The 27,734-nt window shown below is 39.2% G+C and overlaps 2 protein-coding genes across 8 annotated transcripts in view; both read left to right on the top strand.

The window, feature by feature from the left end:
- The window catches only part of CAMSAP2 (calmodulin regulated spectrin associated protein family member 2), an 87,479-nt gene extending 76,618 nt beyond the window's left edge, over window positions 1-10,861 (top strand). For 2 of the 4 annotated variants that reach the window (XM_065072406.1, XM_065072407.1), the window contains 6 exons: window positions 393-529; window positions 1,059-1,279; window positions 2,294-2,393; window positions 4,204-4,319; window positions 5,954-6,072; window positions 7,583-10,861. In XM_065072406.1, coding sequence (XP_064928478.1) covers window positions 393-529; window positions 1,059-1,279; window positions 2,294-2,393; window positions 4,204-4,319; window positions 5,954-6,072; window positions 7,583-7,891 — 1,002 coding nt within the window. In that variant the 3' untranslated portion in view covers window positions 7,892-10,861. The remainder of the gene's footprint in view (window positions 1-392; window positions 530-1,058; window positions 1,280-2,293; window positions 2,394-4,203; window positions 4,320-5,953; window positions 6,073-7,582) is intronic. The other 2 variants (XM_021293854.2, XM_065072408.1) reach the window with 1 other exon arrangement.
- A 150-nt stretch (window positions 10,862-11,011) lies between these two features.
- The window catches only part of WDR47 (WD repeat domain 47), a 31,317-nt gene continuing 14,594 nt past the window's right edge, over window positions 11,012-27,734 (top strand). For all 4 annotated transcript variants that reach the window (XM_065072409.1, XM_065072410.1, XM_065072411.1 and 1 more), the window contains exons 1-5: window positions 11,012-16,038; window positions 21,996-22,162; window positions 23,714-23,797; window positions 24,352-24,436; window positions 26,036-26,838. In XM_065072409.1, coding sequence (XP_064928481.1) covers window positions 22,005-22,162; window positions 23,714-23,797; window positions 24,352-24,436; window positions 26,036-26,838 — 1,130 coding nt within the window. In that variant the 5' untranslated portion in view covers window positions 11,012-16,038; window positions 21,996-22,004. The remainder of the gene's footprint in view (window positions 16,039-21,995; window positions 22,163-23,713; window positions 23,798-24,351; window positions 24,437-26,035; window positions 26,839-27,734) is intronic.

Raw genomic sequence — 27,734 nt, forward strand, 5'->3', positions numbered from 1 at the left:
GTCAGCAAAAGTTACTTCTATATGCTGCATAGTTATTGCTTTTGTGATAAATTACCTTCATCTCCATACACATAGAATCTTCTGAAGCTGAACACAGGAGTTGATGTGGTGTGGGATCTGACTCTAAACTAAAATATTTCACTTAGCAAGTTTTCTGATATCAGTGTTGAATTTTGTTTGACTTTGGAAGGAAAAATTCCTTTATGAAAAGTTTTTAGTAGTCTTAAGAAAAATCTTTTAAAATAAACTTATTTCAAATACTGCAAAAGTATGTTAGGATATTGCAACCCAATGTACAGAATTGAGTATCTAATGACTTAGCAAAATCTGTTGCTGAATTCAGAGATCTTAATATTTTTGGCTCCTTTTCCTTCAAATACTGTTGCTGCTAGGATGATCAAAAGGCAGAAAATGATATGGCAATGAAGCGAGCAGCATTGTTGGAGAAACGTTTGAGAAGGGAAAGAGAGACTCTGCTTCGAAAGCAGCAGCTGGAAGCAGAACTAGAACATAAGAAGGAAGAGACAAGGTAAAATTGCATGTCCTGATCCAAATCAGCAGTAACTGAATGTAAAAATGTCTGGTTTAGTGAAAAGTGTAACTTCTATGCCAAAAATTGCTTCTTCGTATGCAGGATACTTTATCTTAGAGCCAGATGTGTTGAGGAGCCCAGCTGATGACACAGGCCACCTGGTCCTGCAAAGTCAGCAGGTGGCGTCAGTCTGTAGCTCAGACTCAACATGTGGGTCCCACTGGCTTGAGCGAAGCTCCGCAGAGCGCTGCCCCACGCTTCGTGTCCTGAGGGACAGCACAAGGCTCACTCAGTTACAGCAGTCAAGCTAATAAACATGGGTTTGATTTTAGTAGTAACAGTATCCTAAAAAGTTTAAACTGTCTGAAAATTGTAAAAAAGAAAAAAAATATATATATTCCTCTTGCTGGTGTCTGAGAACTCCAAAGGTCCAAAAATCTGTTGCCTGTGTTGTCCTCGCTGCGCTAGCTACAACTGTTAATTTGGAAAATTTCTACTGCTGAATTGATTTGATAATTTTTTTTAGACGCAAAACAGAAGAAGAACGTCAGAAGAAGGAGGATGAACGAGCACGACGAGAATTTATTAAGCAAGAATATATGAGAAGGAAGCAGCTAAAGCTTATGGAAGAAATGGATACAGTCATAAAGCCACGTTCCCTCTCAATCAAACAAAAAAAGCCACGTCCAAAGTCTATTCATAGAGATCATATTGAATCACCTAAGACGCCAATCAAAGGTCCACCAGGTAACAAACGTTAATGTGGAAAGAGTCTGTTCATGCTAGAACACCAGCTTGTTTCTTGGTACTAACAAGCACGTGCATTTATTAGCGTCTTGTGCTAAATTGAAGCTGCACATGACCAAACTGGAAAGCAAAATTTGCCAGTAGAAATGAAAAGATGAATGTCACTTACCTGCTATGCATGCATGCATATACCAACAAACAAAAAGGTTAACTGTATGGAAACCCAGGCGAAGCACCTACCTGCCTTGCAAGTTTCATACACACCTGTGTTTTCTTCATTAATCTCTTCTTGCACCTGTAGAGCTAAAATGAATTAAAGTTGGGGGATAAAAGATGGATAAATAAAATGGTGATTATTAAGAGTACTGAGGTTCCCACTAATACAGACTAAACTAAAATTTAAAAGTTACTTTTGTATTTCATGTGTTTTTCTATTTCACTCACCTGCTACATGTATAGTTATGAACATAACAACACTAATCACTTGGAACAATTTAGCATTCTTTTAGATATCATGTAACTGTAGTAATGACTTGAAGAACTACTGCAAAATTACAATTAGAAAAGGGTAACCAGACTGCTCAGTGATCCTTTTTGTTGCAGCATCGCATAGCCTTGTTATTCTGCTCTGTTTTCTCTAGCTGCTTTCCTCCATCTTCTAGTGTAATTTAAAGTATTGCACCTTCCAAAAATCCATCCCAAGCTTTAAATTAAGTCTCTTAAGCTCTGTTTTATGAGAACTTATTAACTTTGATTCGGTAGTGCAAATATTCCCATGTCCATGCTTCACATTGATGTGTAGTCTGAGACCACCCCAGGGGGCTGTAGGTGCCTGGCTGTCTGCAAGTGTTTAAGATAGCTGAAGAGCACCCCATATGCATGCAGGTATATCATGTACGGGTGTCAGACTCTTAGATAAAAGCTCCTACTGACTTTCTGATGCTGGTGTTGGGTCTAATGAACAGACTCTACTACTTGCATAGGTTTATAAGCCTTAACTTTGTTTTTATCCAGGTTCACAGCTTTATCGTGTTTTTTCAGTATCTAGTCTTTCATTGGCATCGCTGAATACAGGGGACAATGAGAGTGTGCAGTCAGGCAAGAGAACACCCAGGTAAAGCTAAAATCACCATTTTATTTAATAAAATTTGATGATCAGCTGTATAAACTAGCATGAATTTTAAAGAGGTCATGTATATATTGTGTACTCCAAGAACAGGTATGTTTTCCTACATTAGGATGTTGATTGTTTGCACTGTCGGGAATTAGGAAGCCAAGCCACGATCATTTGTTTCACAAATTTTACCAGGTAAACCAGTTGGGCAGCTATAAGTGAGATCAAAACAAAATGCAATTCACACAGCCTCTTCAATTCACCTGCTTGTATTTAAGTCTCAATTTGTGGATATTTTATTAGACCTGTATGCTGTGTGTAGCTACAAACCTGCTTTTCTTTTTTTAACATAGAAGTTTCTTCTCTTTTTTTTTGCCCCTTAACAGTCATACAGGGTAGTATTAAATGTTCACTAGGACTTCAGCCTTTTCTGAATGCCTGAATTTATTTTGCATTAAAAATCACCTGAAAATGAAAGAAGATAAAAAAATAACAGAAAATTCTTAATTTTATATACAAAATCTATATTAGAATTCGGAGGAAAAATATTACTTCTGTATAACTACTTTATTCAGAGGAATACTGTTTTTAATGGAAAATAAATAGGGAAGAAAGGCAAACTAGGAAAAGGGATTTGATAAGGAGTGCTACATCTTACACTATCACGTGTCATCTTTCCATGGCCGCTGTGCATCGATCATCAGCTCTGACAAGCCTGCAGCTGGTTTCAGTTGACTTTTCAATTTCTTTGATGTTTTGAGAACTCTCTTGTTATTACATAAGAAACTTTAATATGATGACCCAGGTATCCTAATATCTCTTGTCATCTCTCAAGAGTGATCACTTTTAATTGAAAGACGGATTTCTTCCAGCTATATTGGTTATTAGAAAAGGCTTGATTTAGCTTATCTACACACACTTTAGAGGAGACTATGCTTGTAATGAACCTCTGGCTTTGGATTTGATTCAGGGGGTTGAGATTTTTAATGTGATAAAGTTCAGTACAGATTGCTGAAAGTAACAGAAGTGAAAAAATTTTCATTATCTTTCCAAACCCATACTTTCACCTTTTCCTTGTCTTTTGATGATCACACTGAGTGAATTTCAGTGATACCTCTCAGCTCTCCTTCATGCAAGTGCTAGTCACAAGAAGTCTAGGTTAGATTATAAATTCGATTTTCAGCTATTGCTTATATTACTGGAAGTTAGCATGCAGATAAATGTTATTATAATACCACTTTTTTCTTATTCTTTGCTAGTAGCCACAATAATTTTAAAAACCCCATAAAAAACAAGCAACAAAACAAACCACACCACCAACTAAAAAACACACAAGTTGCTGCTTGTGAAAACAAAAATGAGAAAGGAAATTGTTTTGCTGTCTTAAATACAGCAGTCCTCACTGCCAACTGTAATGATAAGTATAAATTAATTAAATTTTTATTTCGCATTCATCATTCTGCCAAGAACTGTTCTGTTTGCTACATGAGAGAACATTGTTTTGCTAGTAGCACTGTAGAAGTATTCCCACTTAATAATAATATTCTACAGTCCAAAATGTCCATTAGGTTTCTGTCCCTCAGATGTAGCTCAAAATCATTCTAACATCTGCCTCACCTAAATACCAATTTCTTGCATCACTCAAAATACTTCATACAGAATATGAACTCAGTTATCTGTTAATTTCTTCTCTAAATACTGTACTTTTAGGTTTATAGTCTACAATTCAAATCATTGTGTTCTACCCTAATACAGTTTGCCTTCCTTTCATACTGAATTTTTTTTAATAGAGTTTAAAATTAACGTTTAGGTCTGAGTCTGTGGAAGGATTCTTATCTCCAAGTCGTTGTGGTAGTCGTAATGGAGAAAAAGATTGGGAAAATGCATCTACAACTTCTTCAGTCGCCTCTGCTACAGAATACACAGGTCAGTAGCAACAATATTCAGAAAAGTACCTGGTTGCTAGTGGTTTTATGCATGAAAAGTTTTCAGTTATCTTTATTTGGTTTCGTAAAACTTGAGGACACTTCCATAGAAATGCTTTCACCACCTTTAAAATAGATGGTAATAATACAGGGTTAAAATTGTAAATCCAAAATAAAAGTACTGACCCAGTAGCGTTTGGTATAACCAGAACAAACCACAGTTGGGCTCACAACAGCAAATGGGCTCCCAGGTCACTGTGCGCTTCAGGAGTCTCTACAGCAAGGCAAGAAGAGTTGAAATTTAAGCTCAATTTAGAAGAGTTACAAAAAGCAAAAACCAAATTGCAACGGGGGAAAAAAATCTCTTAGTAATGTGAATTTAAGTATTCTGCACCCTTTGTATCCAAACAGATCCTTTGTTGTTTATTAAAAACTTCACAATCTGAATTCTAATTCTTTGTTATATTATGAATCAAATAGTATTTGTATCCTTATCCCTTTTCTCCAAATACACAGTATGTGATATTGCAAAGACCTTGCATCATCGGGATTATAAAAGCTCCATTTTTGCCCACCTAGTATCACTTTGTTTGGTAGAGACTAAAATAACTTTTAGGGAGATGGAGTTTGATTGATGGGCCTGTGTAGCTCTATTTGTGCTGGGAAATGTTTGTTTTGAAAATAAGATGATCTCCTTTCTGCTGAAATCACTAGAGTCTGGAGGGGCAAAGTGTTCATTCTAAAAATCAAAAACTACTTACCTGTTTTTAAACCCTGAAACTTCAGTCAGTTTGTGTCGGTTTATGCCACATGTATGTCAATTAAATCACAGGAGAGACAGTGACATTTTGCCTGGGTGCTGTTCCAGAGTTTTCTCATGAGAGCCATAGTGCTGAAGATCATCTTGTAATCATTATTATAGACCTTTATTTTTAAATTAAGGAATATACAGTTCTTAGGAACTGAAGAGAAGGCTTTTTTTTTCACATATTTTAATATCTTCACACTCATTTCATATAGCTTTTTCTGTGTTGATTCTAGGCTTTTTTCCCAAGGCATGGACAAACTGAGATGTAATATTAAATTTAATTGGTAATTGCTTGTATGTTATGCTCCTTTCTAAGATTTGGAATTGGTACTTAAATGTTGTGGGGTTGGTTTGTTTGGTTTTTAATGATACAAGTACACATATATTTAAGAAATTAAAAGAGAGGAGATTTCTCTAAGCACTGCATCAGCTTCATTGTTTTGCCTCTCACCTTTGAAATCACAGGTGTAGATGAAGAAAAAGAAAGAATTGGCTCCCTCCTGGATGACTGAAATTTTAGTTAGAAAATCCAGAATGTTTTGTTGTTCCTAGAAGAGGTCCTCTGAAAGAAAATACATTTACCAAGACTTCCAGTAATAATGATTGAATAATGAAAGACACGCTTGTAAGCAAATGCAGTAACAGCTGAAAGAATGACATTTTATTTGCTTGTGAAATTTGTGGTCTCTAGCCTAATTCTATTTTATTCATGGATTTGTATTTTTATGCATGCAAAAGATCCATACCAGAAGCACTTCACAGTATTCAAAGTAACTCTTTGTTGGCTTATTGATTAATTTAGCTGATTTGTCATTCCTCCTCCATAGGACCAAAGCTCTTCAAAGAACCCAGTGCTAAATCCAATAAGTATATAATTCAGAACGCGCTGGCACATTGCTGCTTGGCTGGAAAAGTAAATGAAGGTCAAAAGAAAAAGATACTGGAGGTAAGGGTATTTTTCCACTAAACACATAAACACCTACACCAAATCACAGTCGGGCATTAGGAAGACACTCAACTGTAAATGCAAATATTGAAAGGGACCTTCTGAGGTTATGGCAGCCCCTGGTGAAAAATTTGATTAACTTCTGAGACTTGCTTCCTGTGTAGGCAGAAAGGTTCTCCAGTGCTGTAGAAAAAGCAGCTGTTGCATTGTACGTGCAGCACAGGAAGCTGAATTAATTGACATGTTAGTTGTTACTGCTTGTTTAATGTGGGAACTTCATTATGTAGACTTCCATAATTTGCTCACAAACGTCTCTGTAACACGTAAAATATTCATCTTGCACGTACTGATCCTCGGACTGGGACCTTTAGAACTAAAGCACACTGGTCGTGTGAGCAGAAAGAGCTGAAGTACATCCCTCCTAGGCTTTTCTGCAGTTTCCAAGCAGTAGGGCAAATTTAGGACTTTCTACTACAGAAAAGTGTCTTCCAGCCTTTTGTCTTATGCTGGTATATAAACCTTTCTGAAGATGCACAAACATTTAAGGGTTGAGAACTTGGGGACCGGCTGTGTTTCCATGCAAAAGGAATAACTTGGAGCCTGAGGGCTGAGGGAAATTGAGCTGTTCCTTTTACCAACTATGACAGATCTGACAGATTAAATAGATCATTGAAGACAGGCACTAGGAATCTGGATTTAAATCCTTTTCCATGGCAAATTCCACAGCAGCATTTCTTGCCCTGTCTTCCGTTTGTAATTCTTCTGCATTCCTGTCTAGCTGCTGCCTTCTCTGCCTTTCCAGTTACTTTTGGGAAATAACAAGTGAGAAATCAAGACAGCCTCTTTCAGTTCATATAACTGGGAGCATGGTAACCCCCAGAAATCCCAGAAAAGGACAGGTGTAAAAAGGTTACACCTAACTCAAGGATGTATTAACAGCATACATCACTTGGTAGAGCTGTACATGTTCAGGGTACCTGTCCTGTAGAAGTTGTGTTGGGTGGAACAGGAATCTGAAGATTTCAGCTAATAAAAAACTTTTGCTTAAAAGACTTCTACTTACTTTATGGTTTGACCAAACTTGAATGGATTTAGGGGTGATTGAAACCCCATTTTAGCTCTGGAGGATCCTTCGGGCACATCTAGAGAGATCTAAATTACCTGTTGCCAAACTTGCAACTATTAGACCTGCTTGGTGAAACAGATCAAAGAATTTATATTTGGTCTACAATAAATCTGTTAGGATGTCTTTTCTTGAAGTACAACTAAACAAGTGTAGCTGAAATAAATAAATAAATAAGGGTTTGCTTGAGAAATGTAGCAACTTAATTGAAGTTCAGATAGGTGAAGCTTAGCAAATTGTAATGATTGAAAATAAGGTGGAAAGTGTTAGACGTAAGTTTCAGTTCTAATAGAAAACAAATTCAAAATGACAATCTAATGATACTGAATATTTTCTGACTACAATGCAAAATTCATATTGTGAATATTTTTCTTTTTTCTTTTAAAGGAAATGGAAAAATCCGATGCAAATAATTTCTTAATCTTGTTCCGGGATTCAGGCTGCCAGTTCCGATCGCTATATACATACTGCCCTGATACTGAAGAAATCAATAAATTAACAGGAATAGGTCCCAAATCTATCACAAAGAAAATGATAGAGGGACTGTATAAATACAACTCTGACAGGAAGCAGTTTAGCCACATACCTGCTAAAACTTTATCTGCCAGTGTTGATGCAATCACCATCCACAGCCATTTGTGGCAAACCAAGAGACCTGTAACTCCTAAGAAACTTTTACCCACGAAGGCATCGTAGATGGGGAAGAATTTGCTTCAGACAATTATGATAAACTTGCACTTCATCTTTACTGCCTATAGGAAATAGATTTCTAGTTGCCAACAAAACTTCTAGAACTTAAAACTGGACACCAAGTTCTATTATCATGTCCAACTGGAATGTAAACACAGTGTTTAGGAGTGCAGAAGATTACCGCTTAGGTGAATAATTGAGTGATTATGGAAATGTTTGACTTGTGTGGAGTTTGTATGTGCTAATACAATATGGAGTGTATTTGCTCTGTATTTTGATTAGATACACTGAAGCACTGAATGTTCATTGTTAGTGACTCAAACTACATTTTTGTTACATCTGTTGCCTTACATGTTTGTATTTGTGCTTGTCTGGAAATATTTTTTCTTTCACTAAGGAAATACTTAATATTCTCAAAACCATTGAACTTTGCATACTGACTTACTATAAAGACTAAACGATAAGATGTATGTCACTGAGGAGCAGCTGAATGGGTCTGTTCTGCAAGATCCTTATTGTGTGCCGTAGCACAATCAAGATTTGTTCCCCTAAGTATTTATAATTATTTTTCAATTAAATAATACTGATTTGCTTGTAGACTAAACACTAAAGGAAAAGCCTTTGAACTGCTTGAAGTTTCCTTCAAATGAATTATTTAAAAACTCAGGGTATAATTAGGTGGTGCAATCATTCCTGTTTCAGTAAGTTGCCATTTGAGATGTAGTGTCTGACCATGTGCATGTGTATGACACCAATAAAATGCGAAGTAAAAAGACTAGGTAGACCTCTAAAGCAGTTTGAGCAAACATGCATGATTTTGCATTGTTCCAGATAAGAGCAAACACGCGGTCAGGCACTGCTTCTCCAAGGAAGGAACTTGTGAAACATTCAGAACGAGATCCCTGAGGTTTGCCTGACAGAACACTAAAAATATTCAGAAGAATCACATAATTCACTAAGTCACAGCTCTTTCAGAAGTCATGTATCTAATTCCCATGGATTTTAAGATCCAGGCCACTGTCTGTTCTTCCTGCCTTCAGATGTAAATCAATTTTCTAGAGAACAGGCTTCTGCTAAGGATTTTCAGTGGCTTAGTAAATTGTTTTCTTGATATGATGTAACAGATGATGTCTTGTGACTCTTAGTGAGTTTAAATACATATGTCAAAAAAGCCTAAATGACATTTCAATAAACTTATAATATGGCCATTCTCAACAACAAATTCTAGGCAGATTTCAGTATTATTTATAAAGGGCTGCATTTTATTTCAAAACAGTGTTTGATTATTTTATAGATCACTATTCCGTTTCAGTGTTTGTTTCTGTTATAATTTGCTTCTAACATAGCACTGTTCTGAAAAAAAAAGAGAAAAAAGAAAAAGAAAAAAAAAAAAGAAACTACAAACTTGAAGCCTCCCTAAATCTGTGGCTATTTTGATAATGTACACCAGAGGATTTGTTGGGGGAAAAAAAATCTCATTCTCAGGAAAAGACTTGAATGATTTGTGATTCTGTTCTGTTTCAGTGTTGTGACAACTACATTAACATAAGACAGTATTGTTCTGTAAGTATGTAGTCCATTCTGTTTCATGGGGAGACTAAAACTATGTTCATGTTTCTCTCATTAAACTGGTTTGAGAGAAGCTATCTCTCACTACTATGATGTGCTCATTTACTTATACAAAAGATGCACAGGAATGAGATGTCATTTAGCAATTTAGAACAGTACTTTTTTTAAATTATTATAAGGCCTTAGGCATCAATGCATCTGATTATAAACATTTTCTCAAAAATGCTGTCAGTTTTACTGTAATTTATGTTCTTATATTTATGTATATTTGTTAAAACTGTAAAAAAAAAAAAGAAAAAAAACACTTTAAAATACATGTTTAATATGTATGTGGCTCAAAACTATTTGTGGTTAGATGATTCCTACTGTGTGCATGTATATCACCAGGATATGTAACTCTTATATTTCAAGTGTATACATATTGTGTATATAAGATATAAATATTAAAAAGGGGAAGAGGGTTTGCACATTCTGCCTGTTAGACAGTTCCTACGAATACCACTGTAGGAGCGTGTTGAAAAACAATAGGAAACTGTGTATCATATACAGTGATTCAAGAAATCAGGAGGTTGGAATTCACTGATAACACATGTGGTGAATAACTTGAAAAGAAGTTTTATCATGAGAGGTGTTTTATTTCTAAAATCTGTACTATGATTTAACCGAAGATTTGCAACACCTTAAAGACACACACACATCAATCTAATCGAAGTGAGCTTAAATACATGACAGGAATTCTTTCAGTAATTTTAAATATGTCTGAATGTATTATGAAATCTACATTTGTCAACAGGTAAGAGATTTGTGCAATGTTTAAAAGTAGAATGTGAATAATGCAGTTGAAAATTTCATTGCTCGCAGTATAAAGTTTTACTTAATACAGGAAAAGTAAAGCTAGATACACTTTTCCTTTTTAAGCCTGCAGATTTTCTAATTACAGTGGATCTTTGGTTGGGATCATGTTTAAAAAAAGAAAAAAAGGAAAAAAAAAAAAAGGAAGCTTTCCATAAAGGCCAGTATTTATCACTGACCTTTTCAGAACACACTGGTGCTTTCATCAGGGGTATTATTATTGTTGCTACAACTCAATTGCCAAACTAGTCTTAGTTTTTTTTGAGCAAGATTTCGTATTCTAACAGTCATAATAGCTACTGATTTTTTTTTAATGTTAGTATGACTGTTAGTTTTTATTATTTGGCTGTTTAAAGCCAAATTCAGCTATTTAATTATGATTTAATGGGCACTGTTGAAAAATGTACAGTGTATTGTGTGCTTACTTGTCCACTTCTACGGAGCATAGCTTCCATATTTTTTCAAATGCTGTGCTGTAAAATATTGTCATTGCTACTTATGTGGTACAGTGTAGTTTTTTCCTTTCATTTAAATAAAAGCATGGCACCAAAAGTACTTTTTTTTTTTTGTTTTCTTGCTTACTTCTAAATATAAACTGAAACTATAAAAAGTTCACAATAATGTTTAAATGTTGTTTCTTCTCATATTTCAGCAACATAAAAATTTTGCTTATTTCCTATAATTTCTATTTCTTCTTTTGTTCCCCATTGTTTGTGTTATTTTCATGTATAATTTAGTTTTCTGATGTTACCAGAGGGAGGCTCTTGAAGAAAATAGGCTTCTCATGTCATCCTTGAGAACACCGCAGTGTCACCTGTTCTCTTGAGAAGGGAGTTTCACAATAGCAAGTGCACTGGTAAACCCCTGTTGCCTCCTGTTGCTCCAAACCCACAGAAATGTACCGGCTGCAGTCATGGGATTGCTTCAGATGGGGATGTTCTCAAGGTGAACAGAAGCCTTCTCTTCAGTAAGACATAAAGAATAGGACTTTCAGTGAAACAGCTTGTTAGTGTTGCAATCCTGGACAGAAATAGTATCAAAAAAAATAAGGTCTCTCTTCCAGATTTGTAGATGAGCAATGTATTCCAGTCCAAATGATGCCTTTTGGGGGGGTTTGTGTTGTACTGCTGTGTTGCAGAGCAAGGACTTGCTGGAAGGGGATATGAGATCTTTGCCTTGTCAATAGGTAGACTGAATTGTTGAGCTGACTTAGGCAGATAAAGAACTTCTACATTTCAGAGCTATTTAGAGGGCAGATTCAAGAATACAGGAAATCTAACAGCAGAGCTTTTAGTAGCAAATTGAAAACTAATGTGGATTAAAATGAATAGCCTTCCCTCCCCCCCAAAACTGGTTGTTTTTCAGCCAGCTCAATTGGTTCCCTGTATGGAATCACAAACAGGCTCACACAAGCAAGGAATTATGTTGGAAGACAAACACCCAGTTGCACCCAGTAAAGCTATTTTTACAGTGGTGAGCCCAGCTCAGAATTTTTGTCTAACAACAGCCTTTGTACAAACAATCTTTAGAACAGGCCTCATTTTCTGTGTTCTTCAGCAAGTAACACCATACTTGAGAAACTTCAGAGCATGCCTTGGTGAGTTGGACAGAACATGACTGTGCTGTGTGTCTGAATTTGTACAGAATTTGTGAATCACAATGTGTATTGCTGTGGGATCCAGTGCAGAGATCTGGTATTCCCAACTGCAGAATAAGCATCTCCATTACACTTGAAACCTAAGCTTTTGGATCTGTCACCACAGAAAGGTGTGTAAAAGGTAGTTTTGTTCCTCAAATCCAGCTGGAGCAATCAGATGTAGGTATTAGATGTCTTTTTGTCCAACAACTTAATAAATAAGACACAGCTTTGTAAGGACTGAACATTTAAATACTTGTAATATTTTCAAATAACATATTAGTGTTTCTTTGCTGCATGGTTACTAATTGAATGAGCTGAGTAAGTGGTTTGAAGCCCTTTACATGTGCTTTAATATTTTCTAAAGAATTAAAACCAACCATAACAACAAAAATAAAAACCCACACAAATTATCTTATTCCAGGTTGATGGCAGAAAAAAACATGCACAGCATCTTTGTTCATTTATAAGAAATTTGTTTTTAAAAGCAAACTATTCTATTTAGGAAAAAAGATGTGAATTGTGTCTGTGTATGCATGCACATAGATACACATATACTTTCTGACATACTTGCTTACACACAGATATAAAAAGAATTACACTTTATTTAGACAACCACAACAGAGTTAAATATGGTAGTGAAATTACTGTAGCTTTTTTCCTTCTAGCAAGAAAGTAAACCAGCTCTAATTTATCTAATTTCTCACTTCAATGATAACACTGACGGATGCCAGACAGAACTGCCTCTGTTCAGAAAAGCTGGAACAAGTACGATTTCAAGAAAGGATAGAAAACCGTATAAAAGAGTTAAGCATTTCACTGAAAAATGTTACTTAAAACTTTCTTTGGACTCTTATTCAACATTACATATGACTGGATGTATAAAATACTTAGGAGTAATTAATTACCCATTGACAAATTTCTTAAGCAAGATAGTGAAATAATTTTTTTTCCAGGTAAGATGTGTTTAAGTTTTCAGTTAATGCTATGTGATCTTTATGAAGACATACAAAGTAATACCTATAGGCATTTTTATGTCACTGTTAATCTGTTAGTAGAGCACTGGAGAAAGACTAAAAGCTAATAGGAAGCCTTCCATCAAGGCAGCTCTGTCCTATCCTTTCTCCATCATCACTGATCTAAATGTCTGCATTACAAGACCTGGCAAGGCCCCACAAGCCTGCAATTATTTAAATTACCTGAAGCTAGATTATACTTGGCTCAGTATTTTTCTTGTTTCAGCTACCTGAAACTGGAGCTATGCTGCTGACGTAAACAACTCTCCTAGAGATTATGCAAGAATTTTGCTGAATTGTCACCCTGAAGTTCTGGAAATCTTCAAAATAAGTGAAAACTGTTTCAGAAGTTAAATTTTAGAGGTGGGGTTTTTTGCAACTTTTTACAGGATTATGTAAACATAATATAAAATGTAAATAGTTGAATGGCTCTGTTATAATCACTAAATATCAGGCCCATTTTTATGATGGATGCCACAAAGGTGTTTTGCATGAACTGCTGGACTCCACTGGCAGATCTTGTACAAGATCAGCACTGGGGAATGATTCTAAGAATGTATCCAGCTCTGCTGCCATTGGCCACATGCAATGTGTATAAAATAGTCACTCAATTTCCAAGAAGAGACTGCAGTGCCACCTTGTCCCTTGGCAATGCAGAACTCCTACTAATCCTGATTTTCAAGCTCTCTAAACCCCACACAAGCTGTGCTTTTCGTGGGAGTTACCTTCTTTGCACACATGACTAGGGAGTTGAAAGCAGGCTGAGACCATCCCAAAGACATCTTTCTATGCCTGAGTAAAAAGTTACGAACAGCCAGAGAACAGGGTCTTCCATCTGCCCTTTTCCAATAGGATACTACCTACCCTCTCCAAATATTTAAAGAGTAGTATGATTTCCCTCCAAAGAAGGTGCATCAAGCAGTGGTACCTGTTCTTCCATACTACTTCCTGATGTACCTGGTTCTCAAAATCTCTTTCCAGACTATAGGAATTTGCTGCTTCCTTGTGAAAGGCCCAACATTCTGAGCAGGGAACAGAATACTTTTAAATTCAGAATTCACTCATCCTTTCAGGTCCAGAACTGGGGAGAAGCATTACCTTTCTCTAATCCCAGAACTCTTGCCTTCCAGAGATACAGTCTCACAGATCTGATCTCAGGACCTCCACTGAAAACAAAACTATTGCACAAAAGAGCAGTAAGCCACAGTAACACCATTGTGAAATCAAGATTAAATTTAGAAGCATATGTGTGTTTACCTAGTGTCCTGTAGATGAAACAAAGTTTAAAATGGACTTTTCTAGTCTAAGTATACATTCAGCAAGGTCAGGCATACAGCGTTGTTTGGACAATTAAAGTCATCTTGGTTTTCTGCACTCCCTCTGATTTATCGTCTCTATTACGTGCATTGGGAAATGGTTTCATTTCTATAATTACATTTCCTATTAATCAGTGCCTCCAAAGGCAACTAAGCAACAAGGGACAGCTTTCTAAGTAACCGGAAGGATTCACTGTTTAACTGGCATATTGAGCTTCCTGGGATGCGGTGCTTGCCCATCCCTGGCCAGGCAGCCCTCCGGACGTTTCCCTGCATTCCCTTTCAGAAAGGAAAGAGAGAATAACAGCGTGATTCCCCTCTGCCCTTCAGCTGATCCTCGGCAAAACAGTTTGCGAGCAGACTTGAGCTCACTGTGTTTTTTAACCATCAGCGTGACAGAGAACCCAGTTTAGTGTCAGTTAAATCCCGGACAACCTTTCCTGGAACACTAACATATGTCACACATGCATAATTTTAAAAAATCATTATAGTAATAATCAGGTGTCTGCTACATCCTTTGTCAAAAATGTGCACCGTCTCCATTTTGCCGCGGCCTGCACGTGTGGGTTTTGCCCAAGTGCTGTACTAGCATTCTAACAGTTCCGTATCTCATCTCACAGCTGTGTTCCAGCACAGAGAAAGCTTGCTTACTGTTCATCAGGGTCATTCTTAGATGCTATAATCTTCTGGCAATTACAAAAACACATTAAATGTAACCACATGTCAAATTATATATCACTACATCTTCATAAAATATATGCATAACGTATATACATGATTTCTACCAAAAAATGCATTCTTTTTGCAACAGTCTCAAGAAAGCCGAAGACAGCATAAACACGCTAAAGAAACCGACAACCAAGGCTGGCCCGAAACGCGGCAGCACGTCAGGCAGTAATTAAAGGTGTTGCCAAGGAGCCGCTGCGGAGCACGGGGAGCGCGGCCCCGGCAGAGCGGGAGGCGGGCGGGCAGGCCGCGCCGGGGCTGCGGTGTGATTCGGGTACCTGAGGGACGTTGGCACGGGAAGGTACCAGCGCACGCTACCGGCTCGGTGACGGTTTTCACGCCAGAGCGCCGGGCGGCAGGAGGGGCCGGACGGAGAGCCTGGGGCACACCCCTTTGTGTGGGGACACCGAGTTACCCGCCAGCTGTTCCCGCAGTTAGAAACCCGCTCCCTGCCCACCGACGGGGACCCACCGAGGCAGAGCCGACCCCGCCCGCGGGGGAGGCGCCGGGCGCTGCGAAAGCGGCGGGCGGGGGCCCGATGTGCCGCTCCCCCAGGACAAGCTCGGAGCCGCCGCGGAGTTTCGCGGGAGGACGCCGGTGAGGCCGCAATTGCCGGGGCTGGCAGCTGCAGCGGTGGCCGCGCCCGCCCGGGCCTCGGTTACCTCGGCCTCAGGGCAGAGAGTGGGGGGCGCGGCCGGGCCCCGGCGGGCGGGGGCTCGCCCGCCGCTAACAAAGAGGGCTCCGCCCCAGCGCAGCGGCGGCCGCTGCCATCTGTCCCTCCCGCCCCCGCGGCGCGGGCGACGCCCAGGCGGGCCGGCCCCGACCCGCCCCCTTTGGCTTTCCAGTCAGGCCGCGGCGCGGGGAGAGGAGGGTCTTGTTCGCTGTGCCGCGCCGCCGGGCAGGCTGCGGGCAGGGCGGGTGGCAGCCGCAGCGCCGAGCCGGCGAGACCCCGGCACCGGGCCCGGGCCTGCCCTGCAGCGAGGCCTGCCGCCATCTTCCCTCACGCCCCGCTGGTGAACGGGCCGCCGGGCCCTTCAGGTGAGTGCCGGAGGGCTGGGGGCCGCGCCGCGGAGGTGCCGGGAGCAGCCGGTGGGGAGGGGCCGGGGCCGGTACCGGTACCGGGGCGGGCTGACCGCGCGGGGCGGCGGGGCAGCGGCTGTGGTCGCTCCGCCGTGAGGTGGGCGCTGCCCGGCGGCCTCACCGACCCTGGGGCCCCCTTGGCGAGAAGCCGCCCAACTCCGCGCCCCGTCCATGGTGTGCGGGCACGGCCGTGCTGCTCGGGGCCCGACGCCGGTCCCTGCCGAGGGGAGCATCACCCCGGCTGCCGGCGCGGCTACGCCCGGCCACCGCCGTCCCTTTGTTGTGGCGGTGCGGGCGGACCGGGCCAGCCTGGCGCGGTGCTGCCCGGGCCCCGGCCCCGGGCCGGCGAGGGCTGTGCCCGAGGGCTGTGCCCGGCCTCAGGGGCCGCTTCGCTGGAGCGCCGGCCCCTCTGCGGCCCTGCCCGCCGCTGGTGTCGAGCTGACATTCCCCTAATGCTAATTCTGGCTCGGCGCTGTATAATTTAACAGTGCGGTTGTTTCGAGGCCTTTCGCAAGCAGAAGTGGATTTCGTGTGGAATTGCACATGAAGAGAAGGAAAAAAAAAAAAAAGATAAAAACTTGGAGCAAGTGTGGTGTTCTGTTGTGTCAAAATGCATTCGTTTCTGGTCTCTCTAACTTGTTTGGTTTTTTCATTTTTCTGTTTCCTGTTTTCACTTTAGTGTGGCAGTATTGCATAATTTAATGTCACCTTTTTGGCATTCATGATGCAGAATGCTCTCTGTGAAGAGTGTGCATGTTGTAACAGGGACTGATGAATGCGAAGAGCTCTGCCAGTCACCTCTGAAGTGTGGTGAGATAAGGATTACTGGGGTAGCTCTAAAGCAACAGCTGAGCTAAGCAGGGTGAAAAAATGGATTAGAGGGCAAGCCGGGGAAAAATCTGTGTGAGGAAGAAAAAGCTAGGATAGAAGAGAACACTTATTTGCTGTGTGCTGGAGTAGAAAAAGGTTTCAGTCACAGAGTTGAACTGTACAAAGTTTGGTGAAGGTTTTCTATTAAAGTCTTAATATGTTCAATGTAGTTCATTTGAAATAACAATTTGTGTGGTCTCTTAGGGTAAATGAGTGTCAGTGAGTTGCACTAACTGTAGTGAGAACCAATTGTAATTAAAAATGTGACCTTTAGACGTGTTTTTGTAAATTCTTTTGATATAGAGTAAGTGGAAGACGACTGAGCGCAGATCAGAAGTGGAGCCATTAGGCAGTGACCGGCCCCAGGTCACCCATGGGGTCTGTGTAGGCAGGACTGCAGAGGCCTCTGCGCAGGCCCCAGAGGTGTGTGTGAGTGACTGGGGAATGGATTAAAAGGTGAAATAACTTTATGCAGAACAGACAGCTTTTAAAATATGCATCGCCTCTTCACATGTGTTTTTTTCTGTGACACAGCTCACTAAGATGCTGAGAGTATGCATTGCAGCTGTCATTGAAGTCACTGAACCAAGACTTCTAATTAGTCATTGCCTCTCCCTTTAAACATATCACTGCTCTCTCAGTATGACACTTAAGATTTGAACGATTATATTTCTTTCTTTCTTGTATTTCTGAGTAGAGATTTTATATTCCTCTCCTGGGTTTGCGAATGCATATTGTGTACTATTGGCAAGTGATCTATTTCAGATGATAAGTAGCATAGGACTAGCACTTATTTTAGAATTTCACTGTTTCTTGTTTTTCAGAATATTAAACCTTGCTTTAGCTTTCTATCATGTGAATGCATATGCATTTTAAATTTCTTCCAAGGGAGATGACTTTAAGACTATTTAAAATTCACTTATAGTTTATAAATTTTTTTTCCTAAAATAGTATATTTGTGTGCAAAAGCGTGTATGGTGCTTTGTTTAGTTTTTTAAGAATTGTTTTCTATTCTTATAACACCAAGAGATGATTCTTGCTGTTGGCATGTTCTCAGAACGTGAGTAAGAACAAAACAGGAGTGAAATCTCTCTGGGAAATTTAGGAGTAGGTAGTTTATATTCGGAAGAGCTTGTTTAAAGGACATCTTGTCCATTGAAGCTACAGAGAAAAGATGTTCAAGGTTTGTGGCAAGAACTTGTTTTTTTTTTCTTAGTGTAGATTTTTAGGAGGAAAATAAATTTAAATGCAGACCTAGGGGAAGATGAGAAGGGAGAGTGAATAGGAGAAAGAAGGGAGACAGGTGTGCAAAAGTACTGTTCTGAAAAGACTGGGTAGGATAAAAAGGCTGTAGCAAAAACCTGGTTGGTAGAAGGCACCTGAAATATTAAGCTCTAATACTCATTTACTTTCATTTATACCTCAAGCTAATGCTGTGCTTCAATCATTCTTGAGTATTAGCGCTTGAGCTGATCAGATTGTGACGTTATGTGCCATATGTGCTGGCAGAAAGCAATATAGTGGGATGGACCAATGATGCAACTTGAGCTCTAATATTGAGTTTCCCCGCTGTTCTTTGCTTTTTAATTATTATTATTCCTTTTATTTATACACACAGAGCACTGAATGTCAGAAAAACTGATATATTTCACAGGTGTGATTTGTAAGCCTATGTATATTTGTAATTTCCTGATAGTGTTACTGTGCTGCTTATTATTTTGATAGCATAATGTTTGTAAGAGAAGTCTGAGCTCATCAGCCTAAAAAAATCGCCAGTGAAGTGTAAACTTTCTCCAGTAGGTTTGCTGGGTTTTTTAGCTGCTCCTACAATGGGAGTGTTGCTCTGACAGCAAATGCGCACTGTGTATTTTCTTGATACTGTTAATGTACGAGCTTATTGGTGTACTTCAAATCTTCTTCAGAAGTTCAGCATGCAAACTATGTTTGGTTATTATGTTTCTCTTAGCAGAACCCTGAAAGTGCTGTTACAAGTCCCACACCAAACATGAAGGGTGTTAGTAATCCTTTATCCTAATCTATATGGGAAATATAAAGTAAATGAAGTGTTAAAATTGGCACGGGCTTTATGTTCAGACAAACAAAACTACTATGGAAAATGGAAGACACCTTCCTGCAGATACTTGATTTTTACTTAATGTAGTTGTACTCTTAAGCAAAGTACTGTTAATTTTTCCATCAATAGAATAAATAAATAATTGAAGACGCTCATTAAACTATCTATGTAGCATGGCTTCCTGCTTACACTTGAGTCCAGTAGATCCAGTTGAAGAAGGCTGGACTTGGTGTTCCTTTCTTCAAAGGGAGTCTCACTCTTTCTTCTAGTACTTTTGTGGTGGTGAGTCTCAGTATAGCTTTGCCCAAGTTATACTTTGTCTTTTGGCAAGGAAGTTAATTTAATTTATATAAAAACCACCAGTGCCATAAAGCATAGTAAAAGAGAAATGCAAATACATTAGGTGAGGCTGGAAATCAAGATGCCATTGGTGAACTGCTGGTTAAATTTCTGTTTTGTTTTTCCTTCAGCGTGTAAGGGCAGGGCTGAGTTTTTTTCTGGGACTAAAAATCCATATCCAGTTGCCAAAAGGGGAAGTTGAGACAGTGCTAACACGTAAGGAAAAACATCTTTCTACAAGTTGTGGCTTTGGATGTGTGTGTCTATCTGATTTCTTTCCTGTAGAAAAGCTTTCTGCAGACCACATTTTTTTTGTTCCCTTTGACTTTTCTAGCTGAGAGTGGGTACATGGTTTCTGGGTGTGTCTTTCGTGAGACCCATCAAAATCCTTGGTGATTGGAGTCTTCTGTGACTAAAATGAGAAGTAAACACAGCCATTTTTAAAAAGAAGTTAGGCCATTTCATCTGGCACAATTAGGTCTCTGTTGTTCCAGAAAAAACTACGCTGCTATAATTGAATGTTTTTCTAGTCAAATATTCTGGCAAAAACTTCCTTGGAAAGAAGTTGGCATAAAACTGAGGAAGATTAAAAACTTGAGGATTTATATGATGTAGTACAAAAAACCCTCTTATTAATGCCTAACATTTTGTATCCCTTCAAGTTCATTAGCATTGGCTTATGATGAACATGAGAAGTTTCACTGGAGTATTTGCCTCTTCCCCTGTTCTCCAGTAAATAATTTCTTGTTAATACTTTCTGGGTTTCTTACTTGGATTATTCCAACTCATTATATCTGTTCTTTGATTTCTTATTACAATTTTCTGTGCATCTATGCTGATATGAGACAGATAACTAGCTCATGGACTCCATTTTTCCAAGGCCGATACCTGGAGGCTGTGTCATCTCTTCAGGTTGTCTTGGGAGCTGCATTACCCACACTTGGTTGTCTTTTAGCATCATAGTTGCTATATTTCCACATAAGTAAATGGTTGTGTGAGGGATTTAAGAAGTATTTTTCTTTCCTCTTTTGAATCAAAAGGGGGGAGCAGCTAGGGTAACTATAGCTTACTGCTGTGGACATCTTGCTCTGTATGGTCACCTCTCTATTAATTTTTCTGATCACTATTACTCTATTGTCTCATCTTGTTCCACGGCCATTCATCACTGAGACTGGCTTCTTCTCTGTTCTCTGGTGCACTCCTGCCATCAGTTTAAATCAGGTTAAGACTTTGCTGCTGCCAGAAAGCAAAGCTCTGTCAGTTCCTTGTGTCAGCGTTAGTGCCCTGGTGTCCATGGGTGAATCCTGTTTAACCTGTGCCCGGATCATCGGGTGTGTTTCTGGCTGGCCATGTAGCTCCAGTGCGGGTGCCGGGGAGTGGCTGGGCACATGTGACTGAGTGCGGAGGGGAGAAGAGGGACCACCCCTTTCTGCAGTAATGTGGGCTTCAGCTGAATTTTTCCTGATGTGAAATTGCACTCTTGTAGCTGCCAGGGTTTTTTTGAGGAGCTCCTGATGAGGCAGTGCTACGTGGCTTGGCTGTGTTATAGGGTTTCTCCCCACATCCCTGGATAGTTTCCAGCAGATCCACTTGGGAGCTACAGCTGTGAAGTCTTTTTAAGGTTTAAAAAAAAAAAAAAAAGGTAGAACAGCTTTTACTTTAAGTCAGATTTAAGGAACTGTGCAAGGCTAAGCCAGAAGCATAATTTATTTTAGGTTTCCTAAGAGAATACATGCTACAGATTTAATATCCTTGAAGGAATTGTGTTGTGGAGGAGCTGGGATGAGGTATCCACGGGTGCTTTAAACAAGCTGACTGCTCCAGCCAGGGCCTGGCCGGTCACTGCCCCAGCTGTGGCTGCCCACGCTCTGCTGGCTCAAGAGCTGCTTGGAGCTACTTCAGCACACGCGGTGGTGGAAAAGCAGACCCAGTGACACAAGCGAGATGGGGCTAAGGGAGGGCCAGGAGCCCGACTGAAACCAGGGGAGAGGGACTGGCAGTCAGTGGGCAGACTGGCCTAGGCCACCTTGGGTTTGCAGCTTGAGAGTCTTCATAAGGCGTGTAGGCAGAAATAGGTGTCCTGATGAAGGAAGAATGAAAAGCCTTTGCTGAATTGCCATACGTTCAAAAATCGCAAAGAGGAGAGAGAGGACTGAATTTGTAGTGTGCTGTGCTTTTTGTGTGTGTTAGAAACATTTCCGTTTATATGGAAGATCTCTAGATGACATAATAACTTTTTAATGTTAGTTTTTATGTTCTTATGTATGGTTTTATGTTCTTTGAACTTCACTGTTTGCATTTCAGATGGGAAAATTTTACATATTGCAGACTTGGTAACCACAATATTTTCACACTGCAGGAGGATTGATTTCTTTGCAGATTTGTTTATCAGGGCCCCTATATATGCATAAGACAGAAACAGAAAATATGCAGATGCATTGTTAGGTCTTAGTTCTGGCTTCATAATCAACCCCTTAAAAGTGGTTTCCTAATTTTGTCGATGTAATTTTTTGTAATGCTACAATATTTTGTCCAGTAAAACTGTTTTTATTTTTTTTAGTAGTCAATATTTAACTGCACATAAAAGAATATATTGATCATAGCTAAAATTCAGTCTTCTTTTTCCTTTTAGGCTGCCATCATGACAGCTGAAGAAACAGTGAATGTTAAAGAAGCTGAAATAATTAAACTCATACTAGATTTTCTAAACTCAAGGAAACTTCATATCAGTATGCTGGCACTTGAGAAAGAAAGTGGGGTCATTAATGGCCTGTTCTCAGATGACATGCTTTTCCTAAGGTAGGACTTCTTTCTCTACTGCTTAAATGCCACATCTATGAAAACATACAGTGGGACTGTGATTCATTGGGTAGCCCCATGCCACTGAACAGGATGTCCTTATTTTATTCTGCTTCTTCCTGGTCCTAGTTCTCTGCTCCAGCCCTGTATTATGTTCCAGCTCTGAAGTTAATGAGCTCCTTCTTTAAGCCACTTAAAGTAACTGAGTAGGCAACATCAACATCGGTTTAGAGTTAAATTTTTTATTTACTTATTCATTCATTTTAACTTGGTTAGTTTTCTGGCATGCTAATGAATTAAAGTGGGAAGGAGTCTTAACAAGTGCCAGTATCAGCAAAGTTTAAGTCAGGAAAAGCACATGAGCAGGAATGGGATGGGAGAGCAAGATGCTCTGTTGGCAGCAGTGATCTGTTACTTGTTTACTGTGTCGCGTGGAACTGAATGTGTAGTTTATTGACTTCTAAAATAAATAAGTTTTACAATAGTGCAAAGATCTAGGATGAGTGGAGTGGTTTCCAAAATATTATCTCTGTTTCAAAATAATACCTAGACTTATCATAAACTTATCAATATGAAAGGGATCTCTGCTGTCATTAAGGCATGGGAGTTGGTGTGATTTACCATTCATGATACTGCCCTCAAAATGCACACTAGTTTTTTAACATTACTGTTTCCTCTTTCATGCCAAAGGTAGTTAGCTCTGTAGAAGCATGAGAAAATAATTTAATCAGCTGCTCTTAAAGCGTTAAAAATATATTTTATCTCTGAACAAGATTTCTCACCTTGCTTCCCTTTTGATTGAAATTATGGATATTGGAATAAAACAAAAGAAGAATTGGAGAAAAATTGAAGTTGTTAATCTTATTCGTTTGTCTCATTCTTAGATTAGTTGGAGTGTATGTCTAATGAGAAACTCAGCCCTTCCCTGTAGATCTGGGCATTTTATAGAGAACTCTGTGTGTGATATGAGAGCATTAAGAAATTGAACTAATCCACATGTGCAGTGTAGCCCACTGGTCTTGGAGTTGGAGCTTGTACTGGTATAGTTCTTGCCAAGCTGCTCCTCTTAGTTCTTACTATGGTAGCTGTGTGTTCCCTCTCTTTGACACACACCCCCTGAAAACAGGCCCAGCAGTATTTATGCAATGAAAATTAACTCATTTTTAAGTTTGCTCTCATTCTGCAGGATCCAATACATTGGATCAATGTATTTATTCATACGCTTCAAGAATTTTTTTTAACTAAGAGTTACAGGTAAAGTAAGAGACGCAGGATATTTTGTCTGTTTTGATGGCTCTTTAAAAGAAATTAATATTTGTCCTTGTATGCGGTTATCTTTACAAAATACCGAGAAAGGACTTGGATGTTGCTCTTACTAGTCACATCAGACAGTCATGTTGGTTTGTGTAAGAGGAATTAACTTCTCAAAGTAGGTTGATTGCCTGTTATATATCTGAATGACTGTTGTGCATTTAAATGAGCTGCTTACTTAGAAGTAAGAGAGATGTTCTTGTCCAGTGAAATTGAAGAAGTGACTCTTTCTTTTACTAGGCAATTGATTCTTGATGGTCAGTGGGATGAGGTTCTTCAATTTATTCAGCCTCTTGAATGTATGGAAAAATTCGACAAGAAAAGGTAAAATAGAATGTATGTCAGAGTTCAATTTTTTGAGTTGTGGAAAATACATTAATTTCTAAGTATTGCATATGAAAGCAGTAGTTTAAGATTTTCACCTTCGTTTGGACTAGTTGTTGTTTGGGTTTTTTTCCTAATCTGTATACCATTCCTAAAGTGTGTGCATGTGTTTTCTAACTTAAACTATGAAAAATATCTGCACACAGTCTGTAAGGAGTTTTCATTTGCCATACACTTTAGGAATATGGTGCATGTTGTACTATCTTTTTATAGCTGGCTGCTCTGTCATATCTCTATTTAAGAAAGGAGTATTTTTTTCTTATTAGCCTTCTAATATTTTTAATGTAGTTTTTCTGAAAGCAATCATTGAAAAAGACATTTTCTGTTTAAAAAGACTTTTGTGGTTACTCGTTTGTTAAAATTTGAAATCAGATTTCTTGTCATTGCAATTTCTATGCCTAACTCGAAAAGCAGCTGTAAAATATCCTTCTTGTCTCTAAAAGAATGTTTAGCTACTGGATCAAGATGTATGGTATTTCACTTCTCACCTGCAGATTTCGTTACATTATAATGAAGCAGAAGTTCTTGGAAGCCTTATGTGTAAACAATGCGATGTCAGCGGAAGATGAGCCTCAGCATGTAAGAATCGTCTCTGTTTTGGGAATTCTTTTGTTGTCAAGAAGCCTGTTGAGATATTCTGATTAAAGGCAAAGTGGAAGCTCCCAACACCAGATGCACGTGTCTTAGCTATTACCAAATGGCTTCATAAACAATGGAAAAAATAATTAGTAAGCTTTGGAAATGAATGTAGCTCCCGAGTCTCAAATGGATTTTTATACACAAGGATTGCTCAAAACATAGAAGCATAAATGAGTGACGACATGCCATGTCTGTGGTCCTGATCCTGACGTTTACTTTATGCCATTATGCTGAAGTACAGGGTGCTTTTTTGTTTTCCAAAAATGCTCTGAAGCAAGCCTCAGAATCACAGAAGTTTACTGTCATGATGAGGACCAGGTGAAAGATTTCTGTTTGAATTAATCATAATTTCTGTTGCTTTTAGAGAGAAAGGGCACAGTTGTTTCTTTGGAGAGAAAAGTTATGTACGCAAAGGACTGATTCAGTTAAATGTACAAACAACAGGGGTTGTGAGCTTACTTTTTTTTCAATATGCAAAGAGACACCAACTCAAACTGACAAAGTGTGCAGATAAATGAAAAAATGTCATTAATTTCATAATGTTGATAATACAGGAATAACAAATTTCTAACACAAAATTGTTATTAAACTGAAAATAAAGAATGCCAGTAGTTTTAAGACAATTAGTTTCCTTTTCAAAACTTAATTAATTCTCTGTCCCATTACACATATATTGTACTGCAGGGTCTTCTATTAACAATGTAGAGAAAGCTAGAAGTAAGTATTTATAGTTGTAAAGGGAAGGTGTAGTATTCCTCTAGTTACCCGATCTGTATACTGTTACTAGATAGCAGTAGAGAAAAGAAAACCAATGCCACAGATTGATATCCTTTATTTTTTGTTCTGAATGTTGCCAAGTGTTCTGGCATGTTGTGCCTAGGTCATGTGGGCAAGTGGGATTTTTATTTTTTTTTTAAATCTTTGTAACTAAAAATACTAAGTTACATGTATTTAACGTGGTTCTTGGCTTTTAGCTATCAACAAGCTTTGTACTAAAGCCGTCTATTGATTTGGAGGTCTTCTGAGAACTCTTTGAACTTTTTAACATTTTTGATTGAAGAACAGAAAATCTGGATATAAAAGCCAGCTCAAAGTTGACAATCGCTGGTAACAAGAGACATCTATAAGGCTTTTATAACATATACCGAGAGCTTTTCATAGACAGAAAAAAGGGGAAAAAAACCCATTGGCTTTGGGAATAATAGTACCCTTCTGTGTTACAATAGAACTGAAGCCATTTAGCTGAAGATTTAAAATTTTAAGCCTGCCAAACCTGCGGTGACATGAAAAAGTTCCTTAGATCTGTAGAGAATGGGGAGGGCGGCATTTTAAGTCATCAAAACATTAAAGAATTTGCCTCTAACTACATCTGCATCAGTAATTTCAGGCTCTAGATTGTATGCCATTTTAATTACATATAGACAGTAATAAAGGAGTGGTGATCGAGAAATTCTGCTACTGCCTGTTTTTCTTCAGTTAACGTTTATTGTAGAGCCATATGTACTACAAACTACTCTGTTAATATTAATATTTCTGTAGCTGGAGTTCACAATGCGAGAGGCTGTGCAGTGTCTCCACGCGCTAGAGGAGTATTGTCCGTCTAAGGAAGACTACAGCAAGCTGTGCCTGCTGCTCACGCTGCCTCGCCTCACCAACCACGCCGAGTTCAAGGACTGGAACCCCAGCACTGCACGTGTTCACTGCTTTGAAGAAGCCTGCGTCATGGTGGCAGAGTTTATTCCTGCCGACAGGAAACTGAGTGAAGCTGGCTTCAAAGCCAGTAACAATCGGTTATTTCAGCTGGTAATGAAGGGATTGCTTTATGAGTGTTGTGTGGAATTCTGCCAGAGTAAAGCAACAGGAGAAGAAATCACAGAAAGCGAAGTGTTGCTGGGCATTGATCTCTTGTGTGGGAATGGGTGTGATGACTTGGACCTGAGCTTATTATCATGGCTGCAGAATCTGCCAGCTACTGTTTTTTCTTGTGCTTTTGAACAAAAGATGCTTAATATTCACGTTGATAAACTCCTCAAGCCTACAAAAGCTGCGTATGCTGATCTTTTGACGCCTCTTATCAGCAAACTTTCTCCTTATCCATCTTCCCCAATGAGACGGCCTCAGTCAGCAGATGCTTACATGACCCGCTCCTTAAACCCTGCCTTAGATGGGTTGTCGTGTGGATTAACGAATCATGATAAGCGAGTCACAGACCTTGGGACCAAAACTTCTCCGATGTCACACTCCTTTGCAAATTTCCATTACCCAGGAGTACAGAATCTCAGCCGAAGTCTCATGCTTGAGAATACTGAGTGTCACAGCATTTTTGAAGAGTCCCCTGAGCGGTAAGTGCAACTGTAGCTTTATTTTTACCTTGACTTATGTTGTAGTTTATTTTACTGGGTTCTTACCTGCACTGTGATTGTAACAGTAAAATATTATTTGATTGTTTAAATTCTCTTGTAATTAAAACTCTGTATATGAGGTGGTTTTTGTCCTCTTACATTTTCATGATCATAGTAAATTTTTGTATTTGTTCTTGAGCCTTGTGGATTCAATCTGGACCTCCTAAAGCTTGAAATCCTAGCCCAGAGCACAAATATGCTCTGATCATGAAATTGTCTATCTAAGATGTATGTTCAGAATAGCAGTAACTTCTTTCTTCATCCCTTTCTATCCTCAAGTGTCTGTAAATTTTGGTCCTGACACTGCAAATGATTAAGTATGCTTCAAAAATTTACATACATAGTCCCAGTGAAGTCAGTGGACACTGCTATATGGCGTCATTGTAGCATTCCTCAGTCACTTAACGAGAGTGGTTCAGCTTAAATTAGAATAAGGCTGATGAATTGTTTTTGATATTGGACTTGGGGATAGTTGGGTTATGATAGTGGTGAATGCTATAAGTAACTACTTTTAATGCAATGTAGGCTGCAAAACTGGCATCTCTCCTTCCTTAAAAACTAAAATCTGTATCAAAACTTTGCACTTTTTACCTTCTGAGAGCAAGGTTCTGGTAACTAGGAGAAATGGTACACATCGCTTGAGAGATGGTCATGATTTTGCTTGGCATTTATTTTGATAAGCAGTTCTGCCCCTTTCAAAATATTACACCTGTGCCTCTCTAGAATGCAGCTGCCAGCATTTTTGACTCTTAGAACTAGGTGATTAGCTATGACTGCACCTGGGTGCACTGGCCACCAGAGGACACTTTCAGAGCTGTGATGTTCAATCCTGGCTG

This window comes from Columba livia, chromosome 8, assembly GCF_036013475.1.
Source record: "Columba livia isolate bColLiv1 breed racing homer chromosome 8, bColLiv1.pat.W.v2, whole genome shotgun sequence".
In the NCBI taxonomy this organism is placed as follows: Eukaryota; Metazoa; Chordata; class Aves; order Columbiformes; family Columbidae; genus Columba; species Columba livia.